The following is a 12089-nucleotide window of genomic DNA, read 5'->3' as shown; positions in this document are numbered from 1 at the left end:
ACGGTGCGAATGCCTTGCTGTTCTAGGCAGCGGCGGAGAGACTCCGAAACTCCTTGGACATAAGGTAAAACGGCGGTGGATTTAAATTCCGCGACGGGCTCTCTTATAGGGGTTGTTCGTGCCTTTGTGATCTTCTGTACAAAAGAGGAGGGATATCCGTTAGAAACAAGTACAGATGACAGATGTTTCTTCTCTCCAGCGATTACTGATGGTTTCGTCACGAGACGTTTAGCCCGGTCGTACAGGCACTTCACAATACCGCACTTTACTAACTGAGGGTGGTGTAAATCATACGCTAGGTACTGATCAGTACGTGTTGGTTTCCTGTAGACACTGGTGGTAAGGCGGCCAACAGGTTCTCTATAAACTGACGTGTCGAGAAAGGCGATCTTGCAGTTATTCTCGATCTCCATGGTGAAACGGATTGATGGTTGTTGACTGTTTAGGTGTTGCAGGAACTCGTCAACTCTATCCCGATCCAGGATGGTGAAAGTATCATCTACGTAGCGTTTCCAGATCTTAGGCTTGCAAGGTGCGGACTCTATTGCTTGTTCTTCAAATATCTCCATGTAGAGATTACCAATAACCGCTGATACAGGGCTCCCCATGGCTGCGCCGTCTCGTTGTTCGTAAATCGATCCGTCGTACTGGAAGTGCGTAGATCTTAATACGAAATCCAAGAGGTCTGCGATTTGAACTGGTGTAAGTGTCGTGCGGTCAGCCAGGCCTGCGTCGTTCTCCATTTTTTGTAGCGCGGCTTGTACGGCGCCCTCGATCGGTACGTTGGTAAACAGTGACTCTACGTCGAAAGACACCATGATCTCGTGGTCCTGGAGTCTCTCCGCCGCTGCCTAGAACAACAAGGCATTCGCACCGTCTTCAAGTCCGACACGACACTTCGGTCACACTTAGTGCGACCAAAGGACACCGTCAACCCGGCTAAACAAGATGGTCTTGTCTACAGGATTCCCTGTGAGTGCGGCAAAGTCTACATCGGAGAAACAGGGAGATCTATGCAGGAGAGGATCAAAGAACACGACAGGGATATACGACTTGCCCGTACCCAGACCTCCGCCGTTTCTGAACACACCCACGAGACCGGCCACTATCCTATCTGGAATGAGGTCAAGTTTATTGATCGAGATCCTCACTGGTACACACGTAGGGTCAAGGAAGCTATTCACATAAGACTTCACCCTAATAACATCAACAGGGATAGTGGAATTGAAATTCCTGAAGCATGGATGCCCACGATCAAAAAACACAACAGGAGAACGGTACAACAGCGGACCACTGAGGGAACAGCTACTCGTCGGAACAATGGAACAATAGGAGGATCGAAATGCACCAATCACAACCGACCTTTGTGATATAAATGATACCGTGCAATCAGTCGACCTTATCGCCTGAAGAAGACTAGCAGTAAGCAGTCGAAACGTCGCGATCTACATCTAAAGTGACTACATTTTTATGAATAGCTAAAGTACAATTTTATGAATAGCTGTATTTATGTAAATGCTGATCGCCAGTTAATACCAGTGATCCAGTGATCACTGATTGGCCTTTCAGGTTAAATAAAGTCTTTTATTTATTTATTTATTTATTTATTTATTTATTTATTTATTTATTTATTTATTTATTTATTTATTTATTTACATCGTGTGACAAACGATAATACACTTTATTATTAAATACGATGTTTTCGTAATCTGAATTAAAGTGCTCAATTACAGAAAACCAAAACGGATCACAAAAAAACGTTCGTCACACCATTTTTTAATTTTTTTTCATACTATTGTTGTTTTATTGGACTGCCTAAGAATTTTCTCACCAAACTTCTGCACCAGTTCAGAGTGGGTTACATTGTCCAAGTCTTTTGAACTGACCATCAGTCTGGATATCTCGTCATGCTGGCCCAGTTCTCTTCTTAACCTGCTATTAGCATCCTGAGGGAATTAAGAACATCCCACAGCGTATATTAACAAAATTAACAATAAGGATGAGTAGTGATGGTGTAAGTAGTTTTCGAAAGGACAGTCAAACTACGGAATTTACGCTTCGTAATAATAGGAAGAGTTATCTGGTTTTTAATATAACCTGAAAAGTCCCTATTCAGAAATTTTATTTTAAAAAGAGGGATAACGGTACATGGTACCTGAGGGAGAAGCTTGCAAACAACGTTCAACGTCTATTTAAATCATATCAGCTCTAGAGTTTTTGCATTCCAATAACAGGAAAAACTAATGTTTTGTGGAATCCTGCTGGAAATATCACCGGCATGATTCAGTTTAGTACCCCAGGTACTAATTTACTTTTGGTGACGAAATGGAGCGGGACGCTTATTTAGGGCGGGGAACTAACTTTTTTTCCGCATAAACACCTGAAAATGGTACGGCACTAAATTAGCAAAAACACACACATTTTCGTGTTTATTCCGGCCTGGTAAATATGCTCAAAATTACATCTAGATAAGAGAGCATACTATATAATTCACATTTCTAATCAATCTATTCTACGGCAATACCTTGAATGCCACTTGCGTAATGGAGGCGCTGGTCCGAATAGGGTTGCTTATTGAAAGAAACAATGCTCAACGGGGGATGCTTATTAGAAAGGAGATCAGTGCAGCTGCTAACTGGGAGGTGGGGGCTAAACCATTCATTCGGGTAAGTTAAATATTAACGATATGAAAATTAGTAGACACTAAAAGTGTACCAGGAAAGTTGAGGCCCACTCTGTAGAAAGAAACAGTCCTGGAATCTTTCCTTCTTCAACAACGAATTTTCAACCGAAAGAGTTGGGATGTTTTGGAAACGTGAGTTCACACAATAACCCTGGTTTCACCCACCCTCTCTTTGTTCAAAGGCATTGGTTTCATCTTGATGATTATTACTTGACGAATTCTAACTTTTTACCTCCAATCGCTTGCAATCCTCTCGCACATGAAGAAGATCCGTCGCCATCTTTCTCATTGCCGTTCTGTAGCGATCCACTTCCTGTAAATCCCATAAAAAGCTTAGCGCATTAAAGGAGCTCAGTCACGGTTTGCGCATATTGAAAAGTTTAGCCTCAATTTTTCATATTCGTCGTTTGTAATCCGTGTTAATCTTCTCCATCCTTAGCCATCCTTGTTCCTTTATGGTTTATCATTATCTCTTCGGTGTTTTTCTATCTTATTAAACTGTTATTTTCAGGTTTCCTACCATTTAAAGGTAATTTTGTATGCGGCCAAAATAACTCAAAATATCGTGACTGAGGGCCTTTAAGCTTCTTTCACGACAGAAAGACACGGAAGACTTGAGAGTTATACAGGTCATTAGTTTGAAATCGAGAGATTATTCAGGGCTACTGACAATGACATGGTAGAGAAACACTCCAGTGGACAAAACTTACGCAAAACGTGATATAGATGTTCTCCATTACAAGTCAAACATAAAATATTAGTTCCAAATGTTTCTCTTATTTTAAAGACTACAGGAAACGCATTTTATCGTTAATAACCATTCATGTGTGGGGTGGCACATCCAGGCATTTCCTCAAACATAATTATTTTCTTTATCCTTGTAATATTCAAAATTAGTAAACACATGCCTTATAGACCTGTCTGAAAAGTTCACATCCTATTTACCTTCATTTGGTTATCCATAACAGCAAGGCTTCTGATGTCAAGCGTTCCCCTGACCTAGAAATAAATGTATTTTGCATTTAATTCAAGAAATTGAGAAACAGACTGCTTGTATGAATCTTCACACATTTCTGAGCGACAAGTAAATCAAACTTGACATTAAGCCGTGAATCTGTTGATAGTCAGTTTTTAACCATCTTTTTCTTGTTATAACAGCTTACAATATTTCTTCAGTCAAGAGCTGTAAATCAACAGCACAATACTCACCTCGGGAGGAATTTGACTTGTTCCATCGGCATCAGTGTTTCTAGATGAGACAGCAACAGAGAAAGACAATTATCACGTAGTTTTTTTTCCCTTTGGAAAACGCATCTCTTTTGGTGGCAATTATAACTTATTAACAAAAACCAATTATTTCTTCCACTGCAGACACTTTTCATGACATAGCAGGTGTTTGCACGGAGGGTGAGTTTGTCTTGATTATGTGCATAAGCACAAAATTATTTCCAGTGCGATAACAAATGCATGTTTCTTGATACGTAACATTTAATAAATTCCTTAGCTGTATGTAGGAGGCTGTACAACCAGCTAGTGTCAGCTAGGCCTGAGATCTTCCCAGAGTCAGCTGGAATAAGGACAGGGATGACTTGACTCTCGGCTAACTTGTTTTTCGAGCTGGCGAAACAGCATCATACAACTACCAGATGTTGTTAGCTTACAATTGCCAGGAAATTGGCATTTTTACAACAATTGCTACTAATCTCACAATCTGATTGGCTAATTGTCGATAAGAATCCAGACAACGCTACTGGCGTCAATGTGTCACGCAATGCCTTTTTCAGCTCGCGCTCTGAAAAAAGCTCGTGAGTCCACAACATTTTGACCACTGTGATGACACGTATCGTTGTCGATAAGAGTACTACTGCAGACTACGCTAAACCACATTCGATTTGTTAAATAAGCTACGATCGAGACCTTGTCAATCAATCAATCAATCAATAAATCAAAGAGAGAGCAGGGAAGCAAGCAATAAGGCTAGCAATCACAAACGTTATTGCTGACATTGTCTAGCTAGTCATCAGGCCTACTAAGCGGCGACCTATTCTTCCATATAAGACAGTGATCATTTAACGCTCACCCTCTTTCTGGTGGGGTTAACACATTCGCAAGAGGGACATATTCCTTGACGGGCTCTGTATTCGGTGCATTGTACAAAGAGTGAAACTGCGGCAGAATAGTCTTAACAGCATTCATTGGAGGAAGGCCATAAGGTACCTAAAGATTAAGAATTAAAAGAAGCCGTTACAGAGGCATCAGGTCTACAGAATCTATACCAATTGATGTATATCGTCATTGTTAATTTCTGCAAGTAGTGAGAACTAGAACAGGTAACCTGGTTATCGCAGTTACTTCTCAAACACCAAATTCTACATAAATTCTGACCAAAAATGACATTGTCTGGAGGCACCAAAATGAAGTTACCTGTTCTGCTGGCTCCGGCTTCTGAGTAGATAAGGGCTGCCCAAGCTGGGATGTCTGAGGTGCTGCTCTAAATACTGGTAATGATGACAAGTGGGCAGCAGATAACAGCTGGTCAGGTCTCTGTAAAACAATAACAATAACTACATGAGTTGAACTAAAACTCAAACTAAGTTAAAGAGAGTACTGGTTGCCCTAAATAAACAGAATGTCTGCAAATTCCGCGAGGGTAAGCTTAAAAAAACATCTGTAAAGCACGATAATTTGCTAGTAAAAGCGTCTGCTTTTACTGAACAAGCCCAGGGAGCGGAGAAGCGTTACATCTGGCAGTTCCACTGGTTAACATGACACAAGAAGATTGGTCAGAACAGGACATGGACCTCGCAAGTCCGACCCCTGAAACACACTAACCATGAGCTAATAGAAGGATTTTAGGTTTTAATCCTAACATAGAAAACAACGTACTAATTACAAGAAGCGCTCCAGCACTTCACCAACACTACTACAGTCGAACCTCCCGTCAGCAACCACACAAAATGTCAAGCCTAGGTGGTCGCTTGTGAGAGCTTACAGTGTAGACCATATTGGGTCAAAATGTTGCCTTATTAGCATATGGTAACTGCAGAGATTTACCCCATGTTTTAAATGTTTTATTCATGTGAAAAGTCAATTTCCAGAAAACATCTGCCACTTCCCGTTGGGAAATTTCCGTCTCTTGTACTACCCAGAAATGCAATAATGTTACAACACAATTTAATCCAATTTCCGCTCTATTATCTGTCAAGTGGTCGCTTACGGGAGGTTAAAATTCCAAACTTTTAGCTCTAAAAGTGGTCACGGTCGCTTACGAGAGGTAGTCGCTTACAAATATAGAGATTTGACTTGGAAACTCTTGGTACTTTGGAAAACTGGTCACTGAGGAGAGGTGGTCGCTTAGAAGAGGTGGTCGCAACCGGAGGTTGGACTGTATCTGGAATTTCTAACGCTTACGACACCTAAGTAAAGGTAGGGCCCTTGCCCTACATACCTCATTGGTGACAAGTCTGAGTACCATTCCAACAGTGGGACCAGTGCCTACAGCTGTTCTTAGACTGGAACCCTGAAACACATACAGGTATTACTGAGAGCACATCATCCCATCACATCCATATACCACCAAAGAGTCGTGCTGATAAAAATATTGCTCAAGTTGGTGGGACTACTGTGTCATTTGTTCGTGAACAATAATTTCTAGTTGTATGTAGTTGTAAAAGCATGATATCAGACTGTTCTTGTGAGTATAAAATATCATCTGACTTCAATGGTTGCACAGCTTCTGAGGTATTAGATTTTTTAACGAAAAATGAAATGTCGAGATTTCGATTGGCACTTTTGATTTTTTAGGGGTTAGCAGTTGGTTCTATCTGCTGCCTTCATCACCTTACAACATCACATGTAATTAGACAAAAATGCTGGGTGGGTCCTAGCCTGCATGACTGGTCTCAAATAAGGGAACAGCAGTGTGCAGTCTCTTAATGTGTCAACAAGGTGAAAAATAGTAGTAAAGTCAGCCAGCCTAGCCAAGGTTACAACACAACCAACCAACTAGCACAACCAAGCAAGCTTAGAGGTGGTTTACCCAAGAGATCCCCACCCGATTAGCCTATTGATCTGACATTTAAGATATCCTTTAAGTTCAGCTTTCATTACTCTAGAAACAACACAATAGTTTTGACTGTTTCCCTTATCAAAATAATTACTGTAGCTTACCTCAAAAGGTAGATTGTCCACCCTGAGACCCAGCCTCCCACTGTCCCACTTTAAGCTCGAGAGTAATAGTTGATCCATTGTTTGATAAGAGTAACCAACAGGGCTTGATAGTTGCCAGCAATCTCTTGTCATGGCTAGGGTTTGAATAAAACCACTTGTGTTAGTAGGAAGAGGTAAAGTAGCATAGTGCTACTAGTGACAATAAAACTACAGTTTCTGTAGTATGAGCATTCCGATCATACTTTAATAACCTCATCTAACAATTAATATTAACAAATTATTATTGTTAATTACAGTGTACAAGTCAAATGTTAAGTTGACAGTCTCCACACAAAACTCGATCCTAATCCTCAATGCTTTTGAGAATCAAGGCTCAAGTTTTGAGCTTCAAGATTTGAGTTTTCAGTTTCGAGGCACTCAAAGACTTCTTTCAGGAAACAATTCATTTCTCAAGTACATGACAATAGCAATGAACAAGAGAAACAATTAGACAAACAATAGATAAAATTAAGTTCTTTGTGTCTTTGTTTTCTTGACACAAAACTCAAAAGACTCAAATCTGTTCTCAAAGATTTTTGAGTTTTGTGGATCAAGGATCAAGTTGGGTTGTTTGAGAAGTGACTCACGTCTTCCATTTTTACTAGTACTGTCTCACCTAGTGAAGATGGATAATATTCCACAACCAAAGCTGATGTGGCAGTAAACAGACTGGACTCATCACCAAGAAAGAACATAGTCTGATTCCACTGAGGCTGTTCTTGAGGATCACCAGCTGTGGTCACCTGAGGAGCTCCATACACATGTGTCGCCCCTGCTACGGCAAACGAAGTTGGGTGTGGTGACGGGAAGTGAATGGTAGTTACTGTTACCCCGGCTGATCGTGGCTGAGCAGATAGCATGGTTTCGCTAGTGATAACAACGAAACAACAAAAATTAGTAGCTAAGTAACCCATTCAGTTAGTGATTAGGGAATACTACTACCCAGGCTGACAAGAACCTTAACAATTTTAAAATGATGTTACAAAGTGTTTAGTGAAAATTTTTCATGAAATTAGGCAAACACAGATTGAGCTACATTTCATTCAAAATGTTCAAGCCATGAATCACCGTTTTCCCTTGCAAATTTAAAGTCAATTTTCCAATAATGCAAATTGTTGTTTGTAAAACTGGTATAGCTATTAACAAAAGTTAAAAATAAATTTGGCCGCAAATTTGCTAGTTTTTTTTGTTTTTTGTTTTTTGTTTTTTGCCAACTAATAGACATGAAAAGAGACAAATTTCTGGCAAAATACTTGACATTACCGTAGTTTACTTGATCCTGAAGGATGCTAAGAACATTTCTGAGCCTCTGGTGGTTCAGTTAGACAATTTCCCGCCAGTTGATCCTTAACAATGTTTTGGCATTGAACAAGAAAGGAGATTTTGATTTCTTGTTTCACAAATGAGAATTGACAGAAACTACATTAAACTGCTTTTATTTGAATGACAAAAGGTCACTGAAAAGAAACTGTAATTGTAACAGGTAGAACTGAAAAGCAATGAATTGCAACTTGTCCACTGAAATTTTATTTCTAATGATTTCTTCAGACAGTTTTGAGACAACTACAAAAGGGCAAAAGTAAAGCAAAATGCGACACTGAAGAAGGAACTTAACGGAATCTACGTTGAAATACGCCGGAATTGTTCATCGCTCCAATATATGTGCATCCTGAGAACGATGGTTAACCTCCGCAAAAAGCACTATGAGAAAATGATGAGCGGCCATATCAACAAAATCATGAAGCTGCTAAACAAAGATCACGATGTGGACAAACATATCCAGAACATTTCCTCCTACAAGCTTTCATTCTTCCAGAAGCTTGTTCTGTGTCGAGGTTTGAAGTTTTCCTTGCCGCAACGCATCTCTTCAATGGACATTCAAGCTAGCTTCGAGAAAGCCTTCTGGCAACTGGAGCCTTCATTATCCGATGATAAGAAGGAATTAGCTGCGGCGACCCTTCGATCGATCGCGCTTAACTACATCGAGTGCAAAGCCCCCAAACCACCGAAAGCGCTACAAAGAGCTATTGAGCAACTAAAACGAAGAGATGACATCGTAATCACGAAACCAGATAAAGGTACAGGAGTAGTTGTTATGGATAAGGCAGAATATGTTCGCCTTTTGAGTGAATCTTCCATCAACGATACAGCTAAATTTACCGCCGTAAGTTCGGAGAGACCCAAGACGCGTGGACGACCGCTCAAAAACTACCACCCTTTACTGCAGAAAGAGAAACACCTTGAATCTGTCGTGCGCAAAATTCTCCCAAAACAGATTGCCGACTCAGTTTGCCCGAAAGGATCACGACTCGCCCATCTTTATGGTCTCCCAAAGACTCATAAAGAAAAACTGGCGATGAGGCCCATTCTATCCGCCACAAGTACTTACAACTTCGCCCTCGCGAGATGGCTCGACGATAAACTGAAGCCCCTGTCGATCAACAGCTACACAATATCTGACACATTTTCCTTCGCTGATGAGATTCGCAATCTGAGCCTCGACGAATCTGACATCCTAGTATCTTATGATGTCTCTTCGCTATTTACGAACGTCCCACTACAAGAAACCATCGAGATCCTTGCTGATAGAGCTTTTGTTGACAACTGGTTCAACAAAACACACCATCTAAACATCAGCAAAGCTGATCTAATTGAACTGTTGTCAGTAGCAACAAAGGACCAGCTATTTCAATTTAACGGTCAACTCTACCAACAAATTGATGGAGTAGCGATGGGCTCTCCCTTGGGTCCCCTAATGGCCAATACTTTTCTTTGTTCTATCGAGGAAAAGCTACAAAACGAGAACAAGTTGCCAGACTTCTACAGACGCTACGTGGATGATACACTAGCCACAATGAAAGACATACCAACCGCAGAAGCCTTTCTGAAGACTTTGAACAACTGTCATCCATCCATATCCTTCACCATGGAGATCGCATCTAACGGTAAGCTACCATTTGTCGGCATTGAAATATGCAAGAAGGGCTGCAAGCTGGTAACAAGTGTTTACCGTAAACCCACAAACACTGGTCTCCTCTTACACCACCAAAGTCATGTCGACAACCGCTATAAAAGATCTTTAGTTAAAACCATGTTAAACCGTGCTTACCGCTTGTCCTCAACATGGGAACTATTCTCAACAGAATGCGAACGCCTTAAACTGATCTTTTCTAACCTCAAGTACTCAGATTCTCTTGTGAACTCCACCATCACCCGTTTCGTTAATTCAGTGATGTCACCAGACACAAGATCGACGCCTCCAACAGAGAATATCTACCGCATTGTCCTGCCTTTTAAAGACCAGAAATCAGCGGACATAGTAAAGAAACATCTCTCGGACTTGAGTAATAAACTTGATCACAAACTACAGCCGGTGTTCAGAAACCGTAAAATTGGCGATGATCTCAAAGTACAAGAGCCAAAACCACCTTTGATCAATCAACAGTGCGTTGTTTATAACTATATATGTGATCTGTGTGATGCAGAATACGTCGGTTACACTAGCCGTCATCTTTACAAGCGCATTGAGGAACACCGATTTACCGCCATCGGAAAACACCTTCAAAATGAACACCGAGTTGATACAGTTGGTGACCTGACTAACAACTTTAAGATCCTAAAGAAATGTCACGGAAAGTTCGATTGCTTGATCCACGAAATGTTGTGGATTCGCAAGAAGAAACCGAGCCTTAACACACAGTCAGACTCCATTCGCGCAAAAGTATTTGTTTAGGCTTTGAACAGACACTGAACTCATTACCAGTGTTTGACACCTCATTGGAATGAACATGAACATTGAACAGCTATCTTAATCTTAATTTATTCAATTTCGCACCTCTACCATTGGTATAAATTAGTTTACTTTTCGCACAAATATTTTTTAACTTGAAAATGGTGCCAGGATGACACCGAAACGTCGTTGCTCAGTTTTTTCGCTAATCTTTATTGTTAACTACAATATAATAATTGCTTCTATTATCTTACTTGTATTCTGTCCAGTTGGATACAATCCTTCCAGTTGCAACTAGTGGACCCATTTGGCTACTGACTGGAGCATCCAGGCCACAAAGCAAAACCTAGCAGAAACACAAAACAGCATATGACATTTCATAATTCCACTATAAAGTGGACGGTTGAATGATGGCTAGTGATACAAGATGATTTAGTTTAATTTAATTTAAGGAAAACTGGTAAAGGTAAAGGATTGGTTTGGACCTTCTGAGTACATTGCAGCAAGTGGTTTCTGTTTATTTTGCCATCCTGAAATATAAGCTACAATCTTGCACAGCAAGGCAGTGTTAAAGTTATCTGACTTAATATGCCAACAGGGGTGGCAAAAATGATTGGTCAAATTTTGGGGTCCCCAAGAAAGTCTTGGGGTTCTAGGGAAGATATTAGTCATGCATAATTGACATGTCTTGAGTTTACCATTTGCAACCCCTTCAAGCCATTTACATCTTTCTCAAAGTTGACAAACTAGTACATTACAAATGCTACAAAGAGAGAGAATACCTCCAGGCCATACATCTTTGAACCAACTGAGGAAAGTGGCAACTTGTCCAACTTCTTCATCAAGGTGATGTACAGTCTGATGTCACCACTAAACTCTGGGTTGGGCTGCCAAATACAGAAACAACTCCAAATTATCACCCCAAAATTGCTACATAAATACTATTCTGAGTGTAAATACATAGACCAGTTACATAAATACTGCCAGATTAGAATACTATCAATGTGTAAAAAAACCTTAGCCTCTTCCAGACGAAGGATTTCTCTCGTCAATAGAAAACTTAGATTTTTGACGTATCATTATTTGAATTTGGTACCATTTATAAGTCGAGGCTGTAGCATCCCACAAATTGTTAAAGTATACAACTAAACAGACAAAGCATTGCCTCTTACTTTGGCAGAGGAGGGTGGGGATAAAAATAAAGGAGTTTTTGCAATCTTAAAGAATTTTGTTAAGGGGTTCTATAAATGGAAAATAAACTGACTGAGCTATTGCTTGGGCCAAAAAAAAGCGGCCATAATAATGGGATGGCGGTATGAACGGGATGGCCAAAAGACCTGGTTCCACTTTACAAGTAATCAGCACTGTATGTTACAGGGGGTGTTTCTCTATGATTTCCGTAGTTTATTTCCCTTGGATGGGATAAATGGGAATGCTAGTCCATCATAGGCCACCTTCCACAGTCTT

General features: G+C 40.4%; 2 protein-coding genes across 2 annotated transcripts in view; one reads left to right on the top strand and one right to left on the bottom strand.

Moving 5' to 3' along the window:
- Positions 1-12089, bottom strand: part of LOC110049823 (coiled-coil domain-containing protein 33-like) — a 33235-nt gene that overhangs the window by 11162 nt on the left and 9984 nt on the right. Inside the window, exons 8-18 of the mRNA XM_089290531.1 lie at positions 11405-11509; positions 10877-10968; positions 7509-7759; positions 6854-6987; positions 6132-6203; positions 5108-5227; positions 4764-4900; positions 3893-3932; positions 3629-3682; positions 2916-2996; positions 1832-1946 (exon numbers count right to left, since the gene is read on the bottom strand). Of these exons, the coding sequence (XP_089146657.1) occupies positions 1832-1946; positions 2916-2996; positions 3629-3682; positions 3893-3932; positions 4764-4900; positions 5108-5227; positions 6132-6203; positions 6854-6987; positions 7509-7759; positions 10877-10968; positions 11405-11509 (1201 nt within the window). The remainder of the gene's footprint in view (positions 1-1831; positions 1947-2915; positions 2997-3628; positions 3683-3892; positions 3933-4763; positions 4901-5107; positions 5228-6131; positions 6204-6853; positions 6988-7508; positions 7760-10876; positions 10969-11404; positions 11510-12089) is intronic.
- Positions 8464-10846, top strand: LOC149112606 (uncharacterized). Its single transcript, XM_089290532.1, has one exon. It carries the CDS (start codon positions 8553-8555, stop codon positions 10623-10625), a length of 2073 nt encoding a protein of 690 aa, XP_089146658.1. The 5' UTR covers positions 8464-8552; the 3' UTR covers positions 10626-10846.

This window comes from Orbicella faveolata, unplaced genomic scaffold, assembly GCF_042242905.1.
Source record: "Orbicella faveolata isolate gen_17 unplaced genomic scaffold, um_ofav_v1 contig_2, whole genome shotgun sequence".
NCBI classification, from domain to species: Eukaryota; Metazoa; Cnidaria; class Anthozoa; order Scleractinia; family Merulinidae; genus Orbicella; species Orbicella faveolata.
This window is presented reverse-complemented; position numbering and strand designations above follow the sequence as displayed.